At 36.8% G+C, this 26,954-nt stretch overlaps 1 protein-coding gene and 1 long non-coding RNA gene across 2 annotated transcripts in view; one reads left to right on the forward strand and one right to left on the reverse strand.

The window, feature by feature from the left end:
* The window catches only part of LOC117787986, a 78,077-nt gene that overhangs the window by 40,845 nt on the left and 10,278 nt on the right, over positions 1-26,954 (forward strand). The window contains exons 2-6 of the mRNA XM_034626641.1: positions 11,603-11,800; positions 12,851-12,971; positions 18,427-18,574; positions 23,806-24,239; positions 24,840-25,088. Of these exons, the coding sequence (XP_034482532.1) occupies positions 11,603-11,800; positions 12,851-12,971; positions 18,427-18,574; positions 23,806-24,239; positions 24,840-25,088 (1,150 nt within the window). The remainder of the gene's footprint in view (positions 1-11,602; positions 11,801-12,850; positions 12,972-18,426; positions 18,575-23,805; positions 24,240-24,839; positions 25,089-26,954) is intronic.
* Positions 6,885-7,626, reverse strand: LOC117793675. The gene is made up of 2 exons (XR_004618298.1): positions 7,422-7,626; positions 6,885-7,363 (listed from the first exon to the last, which is right to left on the reverse strand). It is a non-coding gene; the product is annotated as an uncharacterized LOC117793675 (long non-coding RNA).

Genomic DNA, 26,954 nt, shown 5'->3' on the forward strand with positions numbered 1-26,954 from the left:
TGCAGTTTTCCAGCGCGTAGATTTGATCCTGGCATTCGGCGATGATGTTGTTCTCGATTCGCAGCATATGATTTTTATGGGCGACTGGGTAGACTGTGATCTTCTTGCAGGTGTGTTCAATTTTTGGGAAAGATATTATGAAATATAACATATTTGCGGATTGTAGAACTTTGACGGACGAAACGGACATTAGGTCGGCTATGGGAGTATCTGTGGGCTCTTCAAACCAAACAGATTTTAAGTCTGCGTGATCTAAGATGTTTGGGCTGACAATGTTGGCTTTGGCCAGAGTTATGGCGAGCATTAAGTTCTGCAATTCCATCGACAACATTCTGTTCCTAGCTAAAAGTGTTTCATATAAATGGCCTGTATCAATCTGCCTGTCCTTTGAGGCTTTCAAAATTTGGTTGACTGTAAACGTTAATTGATTAATCTGATCCTGTACTCTAGTGTTTATCTGTACCTGCCTATTGTTTGAACTTATTAACTGGGCTTCATTAATCTTTATTTTCTCCAAGTCCCCGGCGTCTGGAGTGCCTGCAACTACCTTCAGAATTGAACCTAGAAAGTCTAGACTCCTGGCAATTCTGTGGTGTGCGCCCAGGGCCTCCAGCATGTCCCTGAGATGTTCAGAGTCCACATTCAGAAGCTTCTTCATGTGCGACTGCGGAAACAACTCAGTTAGTTTCGCTGTCTCATCCACCATGCGCTCATATTCAGATATGTTCGCTGAATGTCGGACGAAAGCGAGCTCCTCCCATACCAAGACTTGGCCGTCGACGATCGGTATGTACTTAGCGTGGGAATAGTCGGTGACCCATGCCGAAGTCGTCGCGAGGATAATAAGTAGCAGAAACCCAAACCTATGGAATGAAAATTACTCTCTGTTTATTTTGAGGAAAAATTTTGAACAACCCATCACCGAACTTATTTAACTTATAAATATCATAAAGCAATCTAATACTAAGACTTATCTAAAGCGGGGTGCCTAGTGGCTTAAGACTTATATCTCTAGCAACCTAATGTAAAAGAAAAACTGCCAAATGGCACACTAAAACTAAAGGTAGAAAAGAAAAACTATTTTAGGTTGTCTTTGTGGACTACCCTCCCCTTAATGAGAACCGTAGTTCCCAGGTCGGCTTCCACGGCTCTTTCTTCACACAAAGGTGTAAGTTTATTTCCGAGCCTGCGATTAGACTTTACCAAAACTTTCTCTCCTACTTCAAAGACCCTATTCTGGCGGGAGTCATTTTCCCTAGCTCTGAGGTTGTCCTGTGCTCTCTTAAGCTTGTTTTGAATCTGCGTCTGTGATTCACCTGAGAGTGAACGGACGACATCGATCGGCCGCTTACTAGTGACCGAATGGATTGTCTTGTTGTACTCTACTGTGGACAACATAATTACCTCTACGGTGTCGCTAATGCTTTTGTCTATTTTTAAGCATCTAGCTAGTTCCAGTAGGGTGCTATGGAAACGCTCGACTTGTCCATTGGAAACGCTGTGCAATGGCGGAGCATTCGAAATGCTGACTCCATAGTTATTCATCAAGAGTGAACAGATTGTTTGGGATTTCAAAGCTGGCTCATTGTCGCAGTAAATGGCTTTGACTCCTGGGAAGAAATTCATGAGCTGTAACAAGGGCACTTTTAAGTCCTCTATCGTTCTGGACATGATCGGCTGAACTACAGCGAATTTTGAAAACTTGTCAATGCAAGTTAAAAAAAATATTTTTTGTCAGTTGAGAAGATGTCCACATGAAGCATCTCCCCTGGGTATGAAGGAATCGGCGTCTCACCAATCTCTTGTTTTTTAGGGTGTCTGTCATATTTAGCCCTGGCACAAGTCTTACAGTTTTGTACGATTTCGTTGGCTATTTTGGCCATTTTTGGGAAGTAGTATTCTGAGAGGACCTGCTTAATGTTCTCCTGGGCTGCCCTGTGGGCTCTGTTGTGTTCTGTGACGAGAATTTCTCTTCTCTCACTAACACTGAAAATGTCCACTACCCTATTTTTGCAGTGCCAGAATTTGGTGGTTGGAAATTTCCGCACTAAGTCGTCCTGCACCAGCGCCAATGTGTGTAAATCGCAGTGTAGCGCATTCACCACATCAGGTTTCACTACATCCATTAGTTCCTCGAGAAGTGATTCTCTGCAGGTAAAACTCAGGGGAGTGTCGCCTCTTGTTTCCGAATAGAATAAAGCTGCGCTTTTGTGGAAAACGCGCCTCTTCAAGAATTATCTGGTTCTGGAAACAGTTCAAGGGCTTATCGGTGGACTCAATTGTGTAAGTCAAGGAAAGCTCACTGTGAATCGTGGCAATGCATGATTCATTATCTTGCTGGCTTAGAGCGTTAAGCTGTTGCCTGGATAGGGCATCAGCGACCGTATTTTCTTTACCTGGCTTGTAAAATATGCGCGCGTTGGATTCGCCAATGCGCGCCTTCCATCGCTTTATTTTAGCGTTGGGGTTGGACTCAGAAACGGCAAAGGCCAGGGGTTGATGGTCTGTGAAGATGTTGAGATCTCTCACCCCATACAAATAGTGGCGCAACTTGCCAAGGCCCACACGATAGCTAGCAGCTCTCTTTCGTTTGTGGCATAATTGACCTCTGGATTCTTTAGTGTCCTGGAGATCATAGTGATGGGACGCCCTTCCTGAGAGGACTGCCCTATCCCATACCCCGAAGCGTCTGTCGTTAGATCAAACGGCTTATTGAAGTCAGGGTATCGAAGCATGACATCCTCAGATGCCAATATGTTTCGCAGTTTTTGAAACGCACTGCGTTGGAGATCAGAGAATTCGACAGAAATCTTTCTTGATCTATGCTTGCTGACTGACCCATTTTCACCCTTAAGAATATCTGAAATGGGCTTTGCTATTGATGCAAAATCTTTGATGAAGCACCTATAATAGCTAGCGAGTCCTAGGAATGATCTCACCTCGAAAACCGTCTTGGGTTCCGGGAATTCCTGTATCGCTTTGACTTTCTCTGGGTCGGTTGTGGCACCATCGCTAGTGACCACGAATCCAAGAAAATTCACGCTTTTCTTAAAAAATTGTGACTTTTCCTTGGACACCCTCATGTTAGCTTCATATAAGCTTTTTAGTACCCAGTCAACGTGTCTGACATGGGACTCCTCGTCTTTCGAAAAGACGATGACGTCATCAACATAGACGTAACACGTCTTGCCGATCTGCTCTCGCAGTATGTCATCGATCGCCCTTTGGAAAATGCTGGCGGCGTTTTCAAGCCGAAAGGAAGTCGGCAGAACTCGTACTTTCCTCCATTTACGGAAAGGAAGTCTTCTCCCGGTCGCGTTCTGCGAGCATGATTTGGTGGTAGCCAGACTTAAGATCCAGTGTCGAAAAGTACTTGGCTTTACCCAGATTTCCCAAAATCATGGTAATATTGGGCATGGGATACCTGTCTGTAATCGTTCTTTCGTTGAGTTTCCGAAAGTCCATGACGAGACGCATGTTTCGGTTACCCATTTCATCCGTGCCCTTCTTGTCAACCACCCAAATGGGGTTGTTATAGGGAGAAACGGATTTTTGAATTATGCCATTCTTCAAAAGATCTTGAATCTCTTTATTGACAAATTCGGCTGCGCCCATAGGATAAGGGTACAGCTTAGTATAGATAGGCTGCTCGTCAACCGTTCTAATGGTGGCTACCACCGATGTGTTGTACGGTAGCGCCTCATTAGCGTCTGCGAACGCCTTCTTCCTATTTATTAACATTTTTAAAAAATTTTCTCTAATCAGGGGAGGTGCGTCTGCGCAATCTACATTAGTGAAATTGACATCCACACATTTGTAGAATAAGATCGGTTCGGAATTGTTGCCAAATCTGAGTTGGCTCGAGTTTAGACAGAGCTCAGCCCCGACTTCTGTCAGCAGATCGAGGCCTATGATTCCATCAAATGTTTGCAATTCTGAGAGAAGGAAAAAAGTCGCCTTCTTTCCAAACATTGATACATAGCACTTCTCAGAAATTTTGGTAGTGCCATGTATGGAGTGGGTTGTAAATGGGCTGTCGACTGGGCGAACTCCTTTCAGCCCATGGTGCGGCCGGATGTAATTTTTCGCCGCACCGGTGTCGATGAGGAATCTCATTTGAGTCCCCGCTACTTCCCGCCTGATGAAGGGCAGCAGGGACTTACCCCTAAAAAATTGAGAGCGTCAGAGTCGCCGTCTGAATCATCGGCTATCTGCGCCTCAGCATTCCTAGCTGCCGCTGCATACCCCTCAGCTCCACACTCTTGGCTCTGAGTGGTATGATTTACCCTTTGACGCCTCTGACCCGTTGCTCGGTCAGAGGTGTTCGTTCTTTTGAACGCCTGTGGGTTGGCCGAGTTGGCGTAGGCTGGTGCCTGCGACGGCATCAGTACCCTAGACATTGAAGGGTCAACGTCCATTGGCTGCGGATCATTATTGCCGCTGCCTTGCCTACCACTACGCTGATCGAACTGTTTGGGCTGCTGTTGTTGCTGCGGCTTTTGTTGCCGCGTGTAATGAGGGCTTTTTGTAGGGGCAGGCAGTGCCTCGGCTGCTTCTGCGCCCTTTTGCCGCTGCTGAAATTGAGGCTTTTGCTCGGGTCTTCGAGCCTTGTCCTCGATACTCCTGGCATAATTTGCCGCGAAGGTGTATCTCTCATGATTGGCCTCGATTTCTTGTGCGAGTGCCAAAGCAGTGGGGAGGTCGAGCGGGTGTGCCGCAAACAAAACATCAGAGAGGCTGCGCTTGAGGCCAGAAATGAATATGCGCAAGGCATCCCCTCTAAACTTCTCACACATGCCCTTAGCTAGTGCTGCGTCATATGTCATGTTTACCTTGTTTATGAGTAAGGTGAGTTTTTTCTCGACCTCATCATAGTACTGTGGCAAGGTAAGTTGTCCCTGCCTGAGAGTGCCCATTTCTTGTTCTATGACATGAACTGGCCTTTTGTCACTGTAAGTGAAATCTAAGCGGTTGATGATAGCATCAAAATTTAGGATCGTGGCAAACGAAGACAGAACTGCGTCGGCCGAACCCCTTATCTTGCTTCTGATGATTATCACCGCTTGGTAATGGCGAGAGCTGCCATTATATCGTCTGAATATTTTATACGCTGCCATTGCAGCCTGTCGCCAAGAAACATAAGTTTCTTGCGAGCCCGTAAACTCTGCGAGACACTTGACCGCGTCTAGAGGTTCGTCACAGCGGACGTTGTCCAATATTTGTATTTCCTCAAAAGTCTCAATCGGAGGCGCTGTGACTTTTAAGTCTGTGACTTTTTCTGTTAACTCGGCAATTTGCCGGTTGAAGCTCTCTTTAAGAGCCGCATCCCTTTCCCTGAATGCCTCTGCCTGTGCTCTGAGCGCACCCGAAACTGCTGACTCAACCAAAGCCTTGAGTTGCTGGGGATCCATATCTGTTTTATCTGAATGTACTTCTTCGTATGTTTCTACTCTAATATCGCTATTATCTGAGTCTTCTGAGTCGGACTTTCTAAAATTAGGGTCTCTATATTTTTCAAAAGCCTTTTTCATTAGTTAAAAAAAAAAAATGATAACTAGCCACAGAATCAGATTAGTACATCTATTAAAGATAATCAAAACAAAGCATTTGTGGAAACAATAGGACAGTCAATGGCCAGTTGGATTTGCAGAACAAAATAAACGATGTGCAAAAACACAGTTTAGTAAATTGTTGAATTTTTTATTTGTTTTAATTTTTTATTATTATATATTTTTTCTTATTTTTTTTTTTTTTAAAGGGAAAAAAAAACTTTATCTACCTCACGCAGTACTTAAAATATGTGTGGATGAAAAACTCACTTACATGTTTTTTATTAAGTTATGCGGTAGCCCTAGTATTCTTATATTCGCCGTTGACGTTGTCTCCCTCGCTGCGGTCACGCACAAGAAAGAATTTTTTACGCTGCCCAGATTAGCTTGCGCGCTATACTGGTGACACACCGCTGCCCGAAGAGCTCCAGCGGCTTCGGTGTATAAAAAAAAATGATTTGTGTAATCCAATACACCTGCACTGACCAAGTTGACGTAGGTCAGGTACACTGCACAGCACTAAACGTAGATTACGTTATGTCGAATTTGTTGAAGTATTTAGCGCAGACTTAAATGCGAGCGCCGTTAGTGTCACAACACACAACAAAGGTTCAGATCTTATTTTATCTGTTTTAAATGTTACTTGTTAAGTTGCTTCGTTTTACGATTGCACTGTTCACAACACAAACACAAGTTCAGATTTTTTTATCTGATTCGAAGACTTTTTATTTAAATCCACGGCTACGCGACTTAGGACGGAGCGCGAGATTCGTTACCGTTGGGCGCCAATTAAATGATTATTGATTTTATTTATTTAATGTTCATTTATTAAATGTTAAGTTTATTAACATAATTAATATTTGTTACAACACGTTAGTGAGGGAGTTGGTTTGGCTTGGACTTGATGTCTCAAGGCATGCAGAATAAGAACTAAAAACTAAGTTGACAAAAAGAGACTTATGAAGCTACAAAGTACAATATAAAATGTATCAAGTTACACAATGCAAAAATCATAGCGGCCGCAGAAACGCTTAGCTTGCGCCTCGTGCATTGCCTGCTATGTGAAGACATCCGGCCCAGAGCTGAGTCAGCATCTGTGCTGGAGTCAAACCGCGTCGCGTTAACTTATGTTAACTTATATCCCAAAAGAGTTGAATAAAGCCAAAAAAAGAAAATTATTCTTTAGATTTCTTTTCAAGCGTCATGATTGATTTCCGCAATCTTCGAAGAACTAAAGACAAATAAACTTATCTTAAAAGAGGAGACTATATATTTATATTTCTCCTTGTACCATCCTTATTGTTATATAGCTAAGATAAATCGTAATAGATATCAGTTGAACATATTTCTGGGGACGTTCCTAGACTTCTTTATTATCTTTATCTAAACATGAGTTTTTCGATCTCTTTGGTGAATTTATAATGATCACAAATGCAACATAATTTTAGTTTGCCTAAATTTACAAAATGAGCGTGTGTGTGTGAGAGAGAGTGTGTGTGTGTGTGCCTGCAGATGTGTGCGTATTCGGGTATATTAATGTGTATGTCTATCCTTCAGATTATGCATATAGCTATATCCCAAGAATTCTTCTTCGTTTACACTTATACTCCTGCTTGGTAGATGTCCGCTCATTTCGATTCTCACACTTCACTTCATCGTAGAGATCGGCAAAAAGACGAATTTCCTGTTCGGTCAATGTGAGCACCAGAGTATCATCGAACTCACTATTTTCCACATCGAAAAATTGTATAAACTCGGAGGTGGCTGCTGTTGCATCCACATTCATAACAGGCGGTTCTAGTGGCATGATTAACCTACAACAAGCTGCAACTTAAATTGCTAACACATATTGATGCATCTGTCAAAACTTACCTCGAAAGTAGTTGTTTTTGTTGGCTTTGGATATCTAAGCGTTTGAGATGTTCTATGCCCTTAAAAACCAGATTCCTCTCACTTTGTTGTTGTTCGTTTTTTAAGCTTAATTTAATGAATTATACCAGTTCCTTGAAATCATTGAGCCAGGGCTCTGAATTTTATTGTTGGGAACAATCGTTCAAGTAATATTGAAAAATTAAGATGCCTACTCGGCGAGAAAATCCTACAAATTGTATAAAAGAAAGGGGAAGAGGTTTTGTCTCTTGAGTAGCTGAAAATATTTTCAATAATTTCCTAAAGTCGCTAAAAAAAACATAAGAGTATAATTTTCATTGTTGCCACGATTTTAAATAAAAATTAACTTAATTAACTTGGCCTTAATAAATGTACAGTGAAATTAAAACAGCTTTTGCCTTTGAAATGTTACCTTTATTTGTTTAAAAACAGACAAGAGATGCTAGATTAATATAAGTAGTTCGTTTAAGTTTGATGCTTCCATTGTTAGATGAACTGATTAAATGCATTTGCATACCATTCAAATTTAATCGTCATTTTAACTGTCATGCAATATTAATTATAATGCCAAAGAATGTATCTCTGCTGTCTCCTTGAGTTGCGCAAATTATCTGAGAGTTTGCAATGCCAAAAATAATATTTTCTTACAATATTATTTTATTATTAGACATTTGCTGCAAAAAGTCCAAAGAAAGCATGCATTTAAAATGCATTTGTCTGGGCAATGCAATTAAAATTTAATAATTCAAATCATGTAGAAATGGGATATTGATTTAAATTATTTCATTTTTAAATTCTCAAACTTTTACTTATTAAGCTGCATTGAATTTGAAGTGTAGGGAATATTAATTATTTATTGTAATGCATATTTTTCGGATGTGTAAGTTAATTGCTGACGAAAGCCGTCAAAAGTGAAGACATTGTCTTAAACTTAATACTGATGTTGTCTTCCACACATAGTAATTTAATTTAATTGAGACTGCCTTAGCATAGTCTCATATCAACAAGCAAAACAACAACAATATCCACAATAACTCAAAACAATATAGTTGAGTTTTCTGCCTTTGCACAATTACAACATTTTCCTGAACATCGCTTTTCAATTTTAATTAAGCTTCAAGCCCAAAGCAAAAATGTGAATTATGAAGAAGAGAACACAAGCAAATTGCTGGAAAAGAAGGAGAAAAAACACTTTATTTTTAAATCATATAATTTTTTCTTTGTACTCGTTATTTGAAATAAGTAGAAAGAAAAGTGCTAGAGAATTCAACGTCGCAAATATTTTATATTTTTATGAATGCGCCGAAAGCTAAGAAATATTTCTCCCTAATTTTTTTTTATATTTCAAGGTAACTTTAATTCAGCCATTTTGCATTTGGTCAATAGGAAATTGGAGAATATGTTTTCATTTGCGGGTGGAATATTTTACCTATTGTGTTTCTAAAACATTTCGCAGTTTGTGAATTGTGCCAAAAATTCCAATTAAAGGATTTAGCAACAAAAATTTAAGCTAAATGTAATAAAGATTCTTAAAATACTCATAAGCAGTTTTAAAACTAAGAAGAGTTTTGAGTTTCTGCTTTAAAATTAAATAATTAATAAAATATTATTTTTCCAGGTTTTTGCTTGTATGGTCGAAGTTGCCTTCTTATATTATACGGGGAAACATTTCTTTTACAAATGGTTTTTATATAGGGTATATATACTTAAATTGTTCTGATTTTTCATTTTTCAATTGAGTGAGTGTATTAAACAATGGCTGAAAATAAAGTTTCTTGACGGAAAATACAAAAGGAATAAATATAGCAAAAGTTGTCAGATTGGGGATCTGCATTGAAGCCGGTGCCTAGACTTTATGTGTATATCCTGCAAAAGTTCAAAGAATGCTGTCAGATTCAATGAGGACGTAACTTTGTTTCAAGTACGAACTTCAACTAAAACTCCAACTTGAGGGTTTGTTTTTTTTTTTCATTTTTTGGGTCAGTTGCAAAGATTTGGGTCAAGACAAATATGCGATTGTTAGTAAACAAAAATTAAAGTTGAACCACTTTTAAATTTGTTTGCTTCTGATTCGGATTCGATTGCAGGCGCTTAAATAAATTGCTGCTACGCTGCGTATACGTAATATGTGAAAGTGTGAAATAAACTGCATTACAAATTACGGTCACAACAAAAACTTTGACATCAACAAAAAATATTTAGCAGCATTTGGGCAATTAAATCTCACCAAAGTAGTTAAATTAAATGCCGTTTATTTAGCAAACATGCCAAAATGCGAATATGCTGACCAAGTTTTAACATATGTTTGCAAAATATAAATTGTAACTTTTTTTTAGCTGGTTGTTGTTTTAATACTGCAATTTTGAAAAGAGGTACCTAATTAGAAGAAAAATGGTAAGCAAACATTTTTCAGCATTTTGTTTTTTTTTTTCATACGCCAGCTTTTTAAACTATTTTTAGAATGTAAATACATATGTCAAAAATATAAATATAAATATTTTCATGTTTGTTGAATTCCAGACAACGTTTTAGATTTGGTATTTGCAAATATTTTTTAAATTTAACTCCTTAAATGCATAAAGTTAGCTTAATATTAAATATAGAAAATTACTTTTGACTTTAATCTATTTTAAAGAGTTCTTGTTCTTCTTAAATACTATATATCATATTAAATAGACACTCAGGATGCTCTCAGTAATGCATCACAATCAACTGTGGACAAAAGTTGTCGAAGAAAGTGTCTGTAAATTTTTTAAAAATATGATTTAATCAGTGCACTTGAGCCTTTGCTTTGACTTTGGAATTGCTCTATCATTAAGTTGAGTTGGCTTTGTTCAGTTCTTAGCAGGTGCGATTGCAGGTCGAGGGGATGGGACATTTGACAGTTGCAACAGTCAAAGGTTACCATAACACGTGCAAATGAAACTAATTAAAAAGCTTAGTCCAAAGAGGATAAGGTATGTGCGGCAAAAGAGTTGGGGGGATTTAGACGTTTTTAATGCAATTCAATTTGGAATTTTGCCCCGGACTGTCTATGAAAGTGATGTAGGTTTGTAGCTACCAGTAAAACAGGAATTTTAATTGGGACTCGGCGGCAGTGGCTTGCCACATGTTGCAAGAATTCTATGCTTTGCTGTGTGGCACACTGACTGCAAACTGCATTTCAGCTGTCAACTACTAATTGCTCAGATTTCAGGTAATGCCATCAGTCTGTTGATACCATCGATTTAAGCGTCATTCGACATGTCAAAGCATTTGCCTAAAATTTTGTTAAACAAAACGCTATTTCATAATTTTATACCCTTTATTTCTTCCATGAGATATCTAAAGCAAACTCAGTAGTTTTATAATTAAATATGCATATTATATAGCTGCCAACAATAAGTCAAAAATGTACAATTCAGTATGAAGAACTTTTCTGTTTTTTTCAGAAATTCTGAACTTGGTATTGAATTATTTATTCCGATTTAATATATGTTGATAAAATCTAAATACTTGTCATATCATATGACAGTCCTAGAACGACCGAACGTATCTTACATTTTGAGTGAAAAACTTTTAAAGGATGTGACTGATTTTGTAAATCCACAGCAGTTGTGATAGGAAAAAATATATTATTGTGTGCTCTAGGACACCACTGATCTAAATACAGTGTTCTGCAAGGGTATATAATTTTCGGTAAACTTTGATTTTATAATATTTATTGTTATTTATCTAGTTGCATTAGCATTTACAATCTCTCTCTTTCTCAATTAACTCCGTTTCTGCGGGGCGCAAATCAATGAAGCTGCCACAAAATTCAAAATGCATGCAAATTTCACCACGTGTGGGCAGCGTCAATTTCCCAAATTGGCTGCATAACTATTTTTAGATTGAGCTCCGCACAGAGAGTACACCAATACTCACACACACTCACACAGACATGTTCATCTAATGAGCATGCAAATTTCAAATTAATTTTAATCAGATTTTCCAGCTGCCACACGCTACGAGCTCAGTTAATTATGCAATTGCTCAAGGCTTTGGCTATCAAAAGAAGCTGAGAATGTTGCTAGGGTTGCCAATCAGTTGCTAAGGATTCCTTAGAGTCTGTAGTCCAACATCAGCTATTATTATATAATGAATCAAACGATTTACACGTATGTGTTGCGTCTCTTTTCCAGATCGACACACAAGGATGACTTTGGCACACAGCGTGTGTATAAGAAGACCTCACCGAATTGTGTGCTCACCCTGTATTTGCCGACACGGGAGATAACCCTGACCGGCAACAATCCATCGGTGCTGCGTGGCATTGTCTTTGTCGACCCGAAAGCCATCCAAGGATATCGTGTCTATGCGCAGCTAACGCTTACATTTCGGTAAGTTGATGCTCTTAGCCAAGGTAGCAACACTCGGAAGCACACATGCACAGAGGCAGATATGCTTCAAGTGCAACCACAAATCACTACACATGCAGACATACACACACAGTAGCACACGACAGAGCTGCCACTCTTTTCAATTTCTGTTTAATGCAGGCAGGAGTTAAGGATAGCAACTAGTTATGGATTTGATAGTCAACTACTTACTTAGTTAGCTACTACTGCATTAATTATATAAATATCATATATTATAAAATATATTTTACAATGAAGTTTTTTCAAGATTCTTTCTATTATAAATATTTCAACATTTATTAGTAACTTAATACTTAAAATTACTCGTGCTAGGGTGTTAATAATAATATTGAATTTGTTTGATTATTATCAAATAATTAATAATTAAATTAATAATTATAGTTATTAACAATTACAAGAATTTCGAAAATGGTATACAGACCTGTTTGTGTATTGTCTTTCACTTTTATAGGATTTCATAAAATGTGTTTTCTGACTTTGCATTATTTCTAAGTACTTAGAAATTATATTTTTTTTCTCCTTATCAGACTTAAATTCACCAAATTAAAATATATGCAAAATTAAACTAGAAGAGGTTAAAGATTTTTACTTCCGATAAATCTTGCCGATAATGAAAACCGGAACAGGTTATTATATAAGATTTTCTGCACATACCATATTTTGTTTTGCACATTGTTTTGATAACTTTTTTTTCGAATGCTAGCTAGCCGTAAAATGGCTAAATTGACAGCACACACATACACACTCACACAGAAACATCAATTTTTGAAATTGAAATTGTAGTTTTCAGTATAACTGACAGAGGCAGATATGAGTAAAGAGTGATGGGCAGATAGAGAGAAAGAGAGATAGAGAGAGAGAGAGAGAGAAGGAGAGTTAGAGACCGATGACTGCCTTCAGGTGTACGCATAATACATAAATAATTGCATCAGCTATATTTGTTGCCTTACTTGTTGTTGTTGATGCTCATTATCATCGTTGCGGTTGGTGTTCTTATGTTTGTTGTTGCAGCTATGGCCGTGAGGACGAAGAGGTAATGGGTCTGCGGTTCTGTAATGAGGCCATCATGTCGTTGCATCAGATTTGGCCACGTTTGGAGGAACCAACGCGGGAGTCCCTCAGTCCCTTGCAGGTAAGTTCAAGTATCAGCATCAGCATCAGCATCAACATCATTGCAATCATTCTAATTGAAATTATGCAGTCCACGAAACAAGTTCTTCATCCAGAGCAATAGTCAACAGCTGCCAGGACTCTGCCTGTAAGAACGTGTTCTGTTAGTTTGTGTGTTCTCCTCATACTCGCTACCCAAAGGGTACAATGATTACAATAACGATGTGACAATGTATGAAACAGATGCAATGAAGCATATTTAAATCATTTATTTATATCGGTATCAACAGCCAAGTCGCTATAATCCTGTCCATTCAATTGTCTATAAGAACATCAAGATATCAGAGATTTTAAGAGCTAAAGCTACTGTATTAGGGACAACAGATCAAAAAATAAATAAAAACAGAAAAAATATCTTGCAATTTAGATTTTGTGCCGAAATAAAATAAAATAAAAACATACAGAAGAATTAATTTTTTTGTTTAAATTGCTTTATATAATTTTCCATGATTTTGTGAGACAATAAAACTTTTATTTAGAAATATTACCATTTTTTTAGGAATCGTATTATGATTCTAATTTTTTTCATATACAAGTAAAATAATAATTGTGGGTAGAAAAATAGCTGACAATTCTTGTTAATTGTTTTTATAAATTGATTTGTTATTTCTTGTGTTCGTACGTAGTACGTGCATCGAGTATCTCAATGTCGAGCATGCTCGACTGTTGTGCTCTAGGTTATTTTGCTTGTAGTTGTTGTTGAGCAGACACTTTAAGGGCGACGAGCACTTGGCAAACAACAAGTCGAGCATTCGCTGAAGCATATCCTGGCAGCCAGGATATCCAGGCAGCTGTCCAGTACGCAACTTGACTACCAAGTTTCTAGCGCCATTAAAACGGATAGGCAAAACTCAACAAAGCCAACGGGCGTAATCATTTTTTATACCCTGAGCCCATTGAAAATGGGCAAAAAAGGGTATAATGTGTTTGGCAGTATGTATGTAACAGGCAGAAGGGAGCGTGGCAGATCCCCAAAGTATATATATTTTTGAGCATAATCAACAGCCGAGTCGATTGAGCCATGTCCGTCTGTCTGTCCGTCTGTCTGTCCGTCTGTTTGAACACGTCAATCTCAGAAACCATTAGAGCTAGAGACTTCAAACTTGTTATGTAGATCTTTTGGTTTTTTGAGGTATCTTAACCAAACTTTTAGAATATGCTTTTATTGTACATTCTAACCAAATTTGGTTTAATTCGGTTCCATATAACATATAGACGCCATAGGAACAATCGGTCGAAAATCAACTTTCAGTACAGAGTACCTGGGCCCAGGGTAACCTACTGTCGAGCGTGCTCGACTGTAACCGACCACTTGTTTTTTTTTTTTTTGCGAGTGTCTTGGCTGCTCACCACCCCCCGCACCACCTGCATCCGTAGCCAATAACCACAGCACGACCACCCACAATTCACCCGCAATAAAAAATTGGTGTATCTGAAGCGCTTGGGAACATCGGTTTTTGGCACCTTCGTAACGAAACACCAGGGGGACCAAACAAACAGATAGCTAGGCAGACTGACAGAAACAGCTATAGAGGGGGAAAGAAAGAGAGGAAGCGCCGCTGTCTCACAACCTGAATGAAAAGTTGCTCCTTTTTAGTTTAGCGTGCTTGAGCAATCGAGATTATCGCTAATTGCTATTTATGCATCGCATTACCCAAAATGAAATAAGTTCAACTTAAAGAATCGACTCATCAACTTTTTGAAAAATACAACTAAAGATTTAACTACGACTAAACCTCAATAAAAATAAAAACTGTACTGTTAAATTTAGACTATTTCCACTTCCCTCTACCTTTTAAGTATGAGAAAGCCAGAAAAACTAGCCAAAGCTTCACTAAAAAGGGGTTAAAAATAAAGAAAATAAATCTAGACATCTTTATCTTTTTAAATGGTTCTTATTTTAAAATAGTTTTTGGATAGATCTTGTTTCATCTTACATATAAGTATCTTAAGAAAATTGCCAGCCATAATAGAACACAGAAAGCGACGGAACTTCGTTTTAAAGGGGAGTTAAAATGATGGCATCTCACGTGCGCCTTGAAGTATGCTACACGTTTTATTTCCTATAGATATAGTCGTCGTCTTTATCCTTTTTTCTGTCTATTCTTCTACTACTCTTCATTTTCTACGTCTATTAAAAGAGGGCAGTTTACTGCACTTAAATCAATTGAAAATCAATTTCATTTCCTTTTCAGTGAATGTATGTCTGTGTGTATGTGTGGGTGACAGACAACGTTCATTTGACGGTCAGAAACTTTCAATTTGAAGTGTCTGTTTTATTAAATTTGACATGCAATCATTAATTTATCCATCAAATTTTTGACAGCCGAAAACTCACCAAAGAAAATTTGGTTTTCGAATCAGTTAGAAGGTTCCCCGTATAAATTACCCATTTCTCAGCTCAAAGTTTTCTCACTCTGGTTTTGCCTAGATTTGCATGATATATTTACTTATTTATATACTGTTAGCAGTAGCTTCTCGACTTTTTACAAAACTCAAACATAAACACAAACATGCATAATTAAGTAAATTTGACTTTAATAACTTGCCGTTTTGCCGGAAAGAAGCACATCATAAGATGCGGCTGAATTTGTTTTCAAGAATATCACGAAAAACCAGCTGAAATTAGAAAGAGAAATGGCCAAGACATTTTAAGAGGAAGAGAGGGACGAAAATCAACAAGACAAGTCAACAGGGAACAATTGTTAGTGTGTCAAGCGGTAAATTGTTTACTTTACGGATGAATTTTTCGATAACAAAGAACTGAGCTTGTTCCTCTAGTACTTTTTAGATAAGAACAGAGCGTTAACCGATTAATTGATAAACGGTACACAGAATAAATTACTCTAAACGACCAGTTTAAAATTCTTGATTTTAACTTAATATTATTGTTAAATTAATAAAATGGCAACTACTTTGCATTTAAAAAGTCAAAGGAGCCTGAAATATTTGATACAACTGAAAAAAATTCTGACAGGACCCCGAAAATCAAAATATTTTCTGAGAGCTAAATAAGAAATATTGGACTTGGTTTGAGAAAGTCCGGAATTCCCGTACTTTTGATTGATTCTATACCAGAATTCCAGTGTAAATTATCGAAAAGTGAAACAGTCTTTAGTTTATTGTAAAACTAAGACAGAAGCGACTCTAAATTAGTGATGAGTTAATTAGTTGTAGTTGCAATGGGACTTGAGTTGAGTAGACTAGAGAAGACCACAGATAAGACAAGTAGAGTACAGTAGAGTATAAGAAAAGGCGGTGTGGTAAACCTATGGACAAAAAGATTAATCTTCCGATTTTTAAAATTTTATTAAGTCGACGAGAGTGGAGAAGAATAGATAGTGAAGTTAAAGCAAACTCTGAAAACGAGACAAAACATAATTTACACAATAATATTATAAGAACTTTGAGATAAAAATAGCACAAGCATTTCTATAGACAAGTCAAACTTTTCATCTGCAGAAGAAACTTAAGTTATCCAATCATCTAAAAGATTTGTTCTCTTTGACAGTATCAGACTTATAGCGACAACAGATAAACTTGAACACAGTTAGGCATTCATCTTTCATGCCTAAAGACCTTGTGCGGCTTTGGCTGACAATTGCAGCTTAAGGAGACATCCTTGCTGCTCCTTTTCACAATCCCAATTCCAAAACAACGACGCACTTAAATTAGAACAAAACGTACATAGAGCCAAGACAATAAGAGGTGGAGAAGGTTAAATACTTTTTATTGAAATGCCACAGACATCGGTTCAAGGCAAAGTCATAGCCAAAATTAAAGGAGGGCCAAGACGAAGAGATTTGGGAAATAAGTGTGCTCTTGTGGCCATGTTGCTGTCCCGCACATCGCAGCTGAAACCGAAGATACACAGATACACGCGCCGACGATAAGACATTAAAGTATAAATTCAAGGGCAGGACTCGGGAGGGAGGCAGAAACAGGACCTGGACCAGTAATTTACTGAATACATAATCAAATGCAAATGATTCGACAAAACCAGAACAGATAAACAAAAAGCAAAGCCAAAACAAAGCCGGATTTTAAAATGGTTTTCGCTTATCACAAGGCCAAAACGCATAATTACAATTAAAATTTGTGCAAATGTATTATACATATTAATGTGGAAATATTTACAACTATGCGAGCATTTCTAATGCTCATATTGCAATGATCTCTTATTTCCCGAATAGTATTATAAAGTATATAGTATACATATGTGATAGTGAGACTGTGTGTGCGAGTGTCCACATTTAAATATTGTACTCAGATACACAGGGAAAAAACAATAGTGCAGTTAGTGCAGTTGATTAAAAATGATATCAAAATTATAATAATCAACATTGGATCTTGCATTACATAAGAAATCATTATCATTATCATTATCATTATCATTATCATTATCATTATCATTATCATTATCATTATCATTATCATTATCATTATCATTATCATTATCATTATCATTATCATTATCATTATCATTATCATTATCATTATCATTATCATTATCATTATCATTATCATTATCATTATCATTATCATTATCATTTCATTATCATTATCATTATCATTATCATTATCATTATCATTATCATTATTATTATCATTATCATTATCATTATCATTATCATTATCATTATCATTATCATTATCATTATCATTATCATTATCATTATCATTATCATTATCATTATCATTATCATTATCATTATCATTATCATTATCATTATCATTATCATTATCATTATCATTATCGAAAAAAAAAAATTTAAATTATCATTTCCATTAAACACACTGTACTTGTTAAAATCATTTTATTTTATTAGCATTAGCTTTAACTTTTGATTGTCATTACTTTATCAATTTATCATTAACTTTACCTTTTTCACTATCGTTATTATTTTAAATGTGGCATAATGTAAATAATAATGACAAGAAAAGTAAATTTAAGTGGCATCTTTAAGCTGCAGTTGGGAGAAACGACAAGTAAAGCTAACAAAAAAAACCTTTTTTTGCATGGCTCGGCTTACTTTCCGAAATGCATTGTTTCAGGATTGCACTTTTTTGTTTTTTTGCGGTCCACAAAAGTTACCTTTCTGTTGAAAATTCCTGGATTAAAAGCTCTCAGAAGCACAGCAACTTTGCAAAACCACATATGAGAATAAAAAATGGAAGAAAATGTTGGTGTCCCAAGTGAAAATAATACTTTAATATCATCAATTTACAATAAATTGCGAAATTTTTTAAAGTTGCTTGTTTTTGTTAGTGTACGCGGTTTAGACTGAAGATACATAAAAAAATCAATTAAAATATTAAATTTTAATTTGCAAATGCGATTTATGCAGGGCTTAGTGGTTGACTCCATTAATTATTTTCGGCATTGCTCAGCTTTATTTTTTTTTTTGTACTTGCAGGAGGCATTATTGAAGCGTCTCGGTGATGGCGCCCATCCATTCACCTTGTCATTGACCGCCCAGGCACCGCCCAGTGTCCAACTGGTACCGGCAAAACGCTACTACGGAGCTCCTATTGGCACCAGCTACGATGTGCGTTGCTTCATTGGTAAGTTTTATGCATATTTCGCCCCGAACTTTGGACTCCGTCCCCCATTACCCATTCATTCGGAGGAAACCGCACATTCAGGTGAGGTATTAGAACGAAGGTTCAGAGATTCAAGTTTTAAAAAAAAAAAATATGACGTACAAAAGAAACGACAACGGTTGCAAGGACATATCAACATAAATGTAAAAAGTGCACAATAAATCAATGTCGCTAAATTAAAGTAATTAATAAAATTATATTTGCTGTGAAATATCTTTGAAAGTGTTCCATAAGATTGTAAAAATATAAAGTTTGACAAAAAAGAACACATAATGGAAAATATTCTATAAAGATTAAGACTAATTATATTTATCTAGTAAAATTTTTCCTTTATAAAGCAGTTTTATCAAGTTGTGTGGGCACATGAGTTTAAGTGCATTAAATAAATACAATTAATACATTTTAGAACTTTAAGCACAACATAATAGAAAGATAATACTGTTTTAACGCTCTCTAAGCTATTGTAAACTTTAATAAAAGTTTAAAGCTCACTTAAAAGGTTGAAGTTCACACTTGTAGTTAGCTTTAGAAATACTCTTATTATAACTTTAATAAGGATTAAACACTTAAAATAGTTAAAAACCCAACAAGATTGGACTGAAAAAGCATAAGTTTTTCGAAAAATAACTTACTAGGTACTGACTGATTTTAATTAGAAAGGGGTAATATCATTAGGTAGACAGTATAATAAATCACTTACATTTTCCTTTTCCTCCATTCATCCATTCATCAAACCATTGCCAGCGCTAATTGAAACGAGATTATCGAGCAGAGAGAGTGAGTTTTATTTCTCAACCACTCGAGACGACCAAAGAGATAACGAAGCCCGAGTAATTTGACAATCAAAAACAAGTTTCACCGCTCAATTATATTGATGAACACGTCCCCCGTCCTCTTAAAATCCGAACTGCCCCAAACTCCTGAGCACTTTATCCTCTTCAATGATACGATGATACTGGTGACGTCAGCAGAGATGTGAGAGAATTGTGTTTGTGATTGATTTCGACTTCAGTTTAGATTTTTTTGGGTGTCCATGCTCTTTTTTTTTTTTTTTTTGCGATGGCTACGGTAGCTAAAAATTAATATAATTCGAAAATTGAAAATGAAAACCAGCAAATAGAAAAAAAAAGAATATAAAAGCCAACAAACATAGAATCAATATTAAATGTTTTCAGTAAACCTGATGCACGATTTCGACGAATCTACTTTCTGTCATTGGCGATTGGGAATTCGGGTTGTGATTTTCGATGTTTGTCCTGTATACCCTGTTGGCTAGATGAAAAGAAGTAGTCTAATGTTAAAGTTAAATTAGGATTTACTTTGTGCTATCTGTCTGTTTGTTGTCGAAAACTTACCAGAGTCAGTTATTTCACATTGAGTCAGAATATTCACATTAAATAATGTTCAATCTTGATTTAATTTATTAAATAAGTTGTAAGGTATCATCCTTGCAACATTTCAGAAAAGCCGAAGAACTTTAAACGAATATTTAAAAATAAAGTATAGTAGTAAGTGTGCCAAGGAACAGGGTATTGCTCAGTCAAACCCACTCGATCAGTTCGTTCTTAGTTTGTTTTCCTTTCGAATTGCCGTTGGGCGTTGGCCTTGCTGTTTTTCGTCCTTGTGCTCCAATTGTCTTTAGGCATTTGCAAGGTAACTAAATCCAACTGTATACATAAGTATCTATATCTATGTATTTTTTTCTATGTATAACTATGTATCCGTATCTAGTTTATATACCAATGTGCCTGGATTTTTGTGCCAATGACTTAAAAATTGCGATATAAAATTTAACCTTTTGCTTGAGTTAACTACAATAGGCGAATTAATTTCAGAGAATATAAGAAAGTATGAAAACAACTTTCTATGGAGTTTTATATGCACATATGTAGTAAAGAATCTTAAAAAAAATCCCATTTAAAAAAACTGAAATTGACTACCAGTTACCTAAAGCGAAGTAGGCGTGTTTTCTGCCCAAGTTGTTTTGTAAGAAGCATAAAAGGAAAACGCTTAACGTTGAACTTAAGGCGCTCGATGGACAGTCTGCGCCCCCTAGCGGTTGTCAGCAGCAACCAAAAGACACAATGGGAAGGTAAATGCTGTCCTTTATAAGTTCCTGTTTTTTGCTTTTGTTTTGCTTCAATTACATAGCCACATATCCCTAGCAACGATACAAATCTTTAAGATAGTTAAAAAGTACAGAAATCTGCAATTTTAGGGAGAGTTCAAATACTCGTAAATAATTTTAGGGGAAAAAATCACTAAATGAGCCCATCAAAATCACTTTTATGACAATGGATCCAATGACAATTGTCTTAATAAAATAATAATTAAAACTAACCAACTAAAACCTACCCTTATTAAAGTAATTCGAAACATGGCATTTTTGTTTTTCTCTTTTGTGCTTTGAGAAACTGAATCATTCATTATGAACTTCATTTAAATAATACAGAAATGAATTTTCTTCCCTTAAACATTTGTATATTTTTTTGTAGATAAGATAGCCATATGACTAAGAATTTGTTGTTAGACTTAGAGATAGATAGATCAAAAAGTGTAGAATATTTTTTGGTATTTTTATTATTTCCATGTGTGTGTTGGAGTGTGTGTGTGTGTGTGTGTGTTGTGTGTTGTGTGTATATTGTGATCAGTTGCTTGCTTATTGCTTAATTGCACTTATCGTACACCCTCCAGCTGGCACTCCTGTGGAGTCTCAATGAGTTGATGCCCCTAGGGTCAGGAGGCAAGGGACACCTAGAGCGAGACCGAGTCAGAGAACAAATCCGAGAGCAGCAGATCCGACAGCAAGAAATCGGAGACAAGCTCAGAGACAAGCCCAGAGAGCCAATCAGAGATCATGTTTTTTGGGCCGATGTCTGATGCGTTTGTTGCGCCGCTGTAGTTGTTGCTGTTTTTGCAGCTCGGTTCAAGAAACTGGACGAAGTGGCCATCAATTTCTCTTAACAAGTCGTAACTTGTCGTTCTTTTTAAACATTGTGTCGTTGTCATTGTCTTTGATATTTCGTAATTGATGTCTCGCCTTGGCATGAGTTCAAAATGAGTTACAAATTGTTGTATGTGCGAGTGTTTATACCCGTTACTTAAAAAATAAGTAAAAGGGTCTATTGTGTTCGTTGGAATGTATGTAACAGGGAGAAGGAGGCATCTACGACCACATAAGGTATATATAATCTTGATCAGCATCAACAGCCGAGTCGATATAGCCATCTCCGTCTGTCCGTCTGTCCGTCCGTCCGTCTGTCCGTCCGTCCGTCTGTCCGTCTGTGTGAGTGCCTAGATCTCAGAGACTATAAAAGATAGAATCACCCACTGATTCTAAAAGTGTTGGAGCGGGTCAAGTTTGCTTTAAATTTTTAAAACGCTCCCTTCCGCCCCGCAAATCGCAAAAAACAGTCTGTTCGTCTGTATAAACAAGAGGATCTCAAAGACTAAAAGAGATAGAGTATTTCTATAGACCCCACGCAGATCAAGTTTGTTTAAAATTTAAGCCACGCCCCCTCCGCCCCCACAAATCGCGAAAAAACCACCACACCCACAGTTTTTAAGATAATACAGTTTTTATGGTTATTAACGTTATCTAGTAATATTATCTATTATCCCACTGAATCGCATCAAGATCGGACAAAATAGAACGGCAGTCATGGCAATTTAATGTTTTCATAGTAATACAAGTAATTTCTTTAAAGTATTTTAATATATATTGATATTAGTAACGGGTATCCTATGGTCGGGATCTCGACTATAGTCTTTCCCACTTGTTTTATTTTGTAATTTCTTTTTTTATTTTATTAATAATAAGTATGAAAGAAAAGACGTAATAATAAAAATAACTAAAAAATATATAATGAATAAAAACAAAAGTATAGTTGAAAATTGTGTGTGCGAGTGTGTCTGCCAGTGTGTGTTAATAATGTGGCCAGTTCAACTAACGAGCTGACGTCTACTCGTACTATTTGTTGTCTCTCCTTCAATATACATAAATATTTATTTCTCTACCTCTCTGTTTCTCTCTCTGACTGTTGATGTGTATGAAATTCTCAATACCTCTCTTTACCTCTCTCTCTCTCTCTCTCTCTCTGTATTTCAATATTATCTCTTCTCTGTCAGTCTCACTATGTTGTTATCCCTGCAAACATTTTACAAGTGCTTTTTAGCTAACTTATCAATGCCAACCAATCAAAATTTTTGGCGATAGTTCGATAGTTCAACGAATTTCGATTGTTTCTTAAAATAAACATTTCAATAGAAAAACGTTTAAGTTGACGATAACTAAAACCCAGAGGTCGCAATTAACAGTCAACACAGACGTGACTGAGCAGTAACTTAAAATAACACTTTTGACTATTACTAAAAATTAAAATGATGAAAGCGGATAACGCAAGTCATCAGTAGTTTCTTTGGAATTGAAATTAATTCACATATGTTTTTATTTGTTATATCTGTTAAAACTGCAAATATTTATATGAATAACTGACTATAATATAATTATAATTATATTCGGCCACAAAGTTAAAAACTTAAATAGCTTGAACAATAACATCAGAATTCAGAAAATTTAATATAATTAAAGATACACAATCTCAAAGTGCTGAACAATATCTGCGACCTCTGGTAAGAAAAAAAACATATTTAAACCGCGAATCGCAGTCTAAAATTTTTTGCGATTGAAAATGTTTGCAGGGTATCTGTGTGTGTTTCATGTATTTCATGTTATCAACTCATAAACAAACCCGTTCAAGTGGCCAGCCGCCTGCCTCACAAGCTCCTAAAAACAATAAGAATTACAAAAAAAAAAAAAAAACCTACAATTAAAACAAAAACAACAACTAACTGACAGCATTGGCAATGCGCAATCAAATTCATTTGGCATATCGGACACAATGACGAACGACCCAATCAATTCGAATCTCAAAATTTTTGAAACTGTAACAATAAAATTGACAAATTCAATCAACCTGCAATCGATCAGTCAATCAATCAATCAAAAACTGTAACTTAGCGAGCAACGGCAAACGGCAGCGGCAACATCAACGGCATTTAAATATTTAGCATCATTTGACTAATTGGCCAATTGGCCTTGTCCTTTCTCCTCCTACCCACATCCCATCAACCAACCCCCACCCCCCACCACCCACTTGCCACTTTCCCCTTATCTTGTTGAATCTTTGCAGCGGATAAAACAGATGAGAAATTCCATCGTCGAGCCTCCGTCAAGATGGGAGTACGCGTCATCTATCGCACCGATGTATTTCATCAGCATTCGGCCCCGGAACATTACGCCGCCTACGCCGGACAGCACAGCGCTGGGGCAGCACAATCGCCACCAGCTAGTGCCACGCCCCCACTGAGCAGCGATGCCGCCCATCCATCTGGTGGCCATGAGCAAGCACCCAGCAGCAGCGGCAGCGGCAGCGGCGGTGGTGGTGGCGGTGGAGGTGGCAGCGGTGGCAAGTCCAAGTCAAAGTCAGAACGCGGCGACTCCTTTCCCAAATTGCGTCTCTCGCCAAAGTCGTTTAGGTTCAGCGGTCGCTTTGGACGCAGCAAAAGTGAAATCGAGAAGTGTCCCAACGATCCATTTCATTGCTATAGCAAGTCCTTCCAGGAGGTAATGTCAAGTCAATTAATAATAAGCCCAAACGGTTAACCGTTTTGTTCAATGCAACAAGAATTGATATGTTCCAAAAGTAGCTAAATTCATGTATTCATGACAAGGCTCTTCACATATATCCGATTAGGTCTATCTGCCACTTTTTTTCGCTAAAATAATCTCAATTTAATATTTAAAATAAAGATATCGGAATAATTTTTTTTAATTTTTATTTTTAATACCTCTTACTTTAATTTGTTTAAAAAAACAACCATTATTTAAAAATAATAATTTTTAAATTTATGTTATTTTTTAATTTTTATACAAAAATGAAAATTAAATTATTATTTACAAAAATCTAGATCAAGCTATAATACTGGTAAATTTTTAATAAAACTATAATACAAAAAATTGTTGCTTTGCACTTTTGATTTAAAAAACATAATCATTACAACCCCAGAAGAAATAAAATTAGTAAGACACTTTCAGGGTTGCCACAGAAAACGCAACCAACCGAAAATCTCCCAAAAATGTATGTAGTTTTGAGAGATTTTCGGTTGGTTTCTATGTATCTGTATCTGATAAACTACTCCTCCGATTGCATGCATCATTTTGCAGCACTGCGACAACACTGGCAGTGGAATGTTGCCACCACACAGCAACGCCGGAGTCACCGGTGGCATTGGTGGCATTAGCGTTGGACCCTGCGGTGGCCCACAAGGATCTGTGGATAAGCCGTTTCTACTCCACGACGGTCGTGTGGGCTTGAAAGCCAGTCTGGACAAAGGATGGTACACTCACGGCGAGGACGTTAACGTAACCATCAACATACGCAACGACAGCCGCAAGACAGTACGCAAAGTGCGGGTAAGTGACCATCAAACAGAAACCCGAGCGTAAAGCTATTATTATACTTGAGTTCCCATAGCTTTATTTTCGAGGTCAATTTATTTTATTTCTGAAAGGTTTTCACTTTATTTGCTTATTTTATCATCATTTTAAGGGCATCAACATAATCAACGAGCTATCCATATTTTATTGACAAAAAAAAAATAAAAATTTGAATTACTGCGAGTGGATTAATCATACTTTATTAAATACTCTGATGCTGTTTACAGAAATATTATTCAACTATTAATTTTATATTCAGAGTCATCGATAACCCAAGCTCACTAAACGTATTGATATTAATCCATAGTAAATAAAAATTTCTTGAGTTATTCGTATCACTCTAACCTCTAACTATCGATAGTTTTTTTTTATCGTTTCTTGATAAATATTGAACGTGACACAAAGTCTTTAGATAGCATACCATCGATACTTTCGTGTTCATATCGATAGTTTTACAGCATAGCTTTAGTTAATACTCTCTTGTTTAATACCACGTTTTGGTCTGCAGACTAAGCTCACTTCAAGGTCTAGCATTAAATCCAAATTGAGAAATAAATTGAACCTCTAAGCACACGAAAAATACGTGTACTATTTTTAGCGACAGAAAATTGTTTTTGCCTATACCTAAAAAATTTAAAAGGTATATTATGTTTGGCAAAATAAAAAAATATATGCAAAACAGACAGAAGAAAGCATGGCAGACAACATAATGTATATATATTCATAGAATAATTAGATACTAAAAGAGTCACAGACAACAACCTTGGTACTGATGAAAATCAAATAACACGAAATCATTTTTGTGTAGACTCAGGTAGAGAGGGGTACGGGCCTTTTCGGGCTTTGTTTCCCGCGGGCCTCTTTAAAAAATCCACGGGATTCGGGCCTGAAAATCGTAAACGGCCCTTTTTTTGATCGGGCCCGAAAAGTCACGATTTCACACTTACTTTTCATATGAATTGATAAAAAAAAATGATTTCGAGCCCGTGTCCATCTCTAGAGTCAGGTTGAATGAAGAAGAAGAGAACACTGAGAATTATATATATATAAGAACAGGGTCTCTTACTGTCGGGCTTTTTTTTCTACTATAGAAGTTTATTATAGTCTCCACTGAATTGAATTGGAAATAACATTCGCCTTCTTCTAGACAATTTTATTCATTTCTTTTTTGACGTCGACTTGGTGCGACTTGTGTCTGTGTCTGTGTCAAGTTCTACTCAACATTATTCATTGTTTGAATATTCTGTTATTCTGTTATTCTGCTATTCTTTTTGTCTGTGTGGGGCATGCGCTTCTTTTGTTCGTGTGGCAGAAGCAACAAATTATGCATACGCAACGTTGGACTTGCAGACAAACAAACTGTTGCATTTCTATGGGGCAAGCCATAAAGTATGTTATGAATAATTTGTCAGCAGTCTGCCGTTAAGCCCACGCTGCATGCTGCATGCTGCATGCCCCACATGCCATTGGAGACAACTTCATGTTGCAGCCTTAAGTGAATTATGAGCAACAAGAAGTGCACATGCCCATTTGGTTGCAACTTGCAACTGACCGCCTGCCTAAGTTTTGAACTTCAATCAAATTGCAACTGATGTTGCACCATACAGTTATAATATAGTTAGTATCAGTTATACAATATACTCGTTGCACACACTCACAGTCAAAGTCAACTGACTATAGAAAAGTGAAAAATTGTTTTTTAAAACATTTTTCTTGCTCTATAAAGTCAAGTAATTTTAGCACTACCCTCGTCTTAAAGCAGCGTTATGCATTCTGATTCTAAATGCTGCTTGTGTAGAGATGAGAAATATCTTTCTTTATGTATCTTTTCTCTAATAATAA

Source organism: Drosophila innubila, chromosome X (assembly GCF_004354385.1).
Source record: "Drosophila innubila isolate TH190305 chromosome X, UK_Dinn_1.0, whole genome shotgun sequence".
Classification (NCBI taxonomy): Eukaryota; Metazoa; Arthropoda; class Insecta; order Diptera; family Drosophilidae; genus Drosophila; species Drosophila innubila.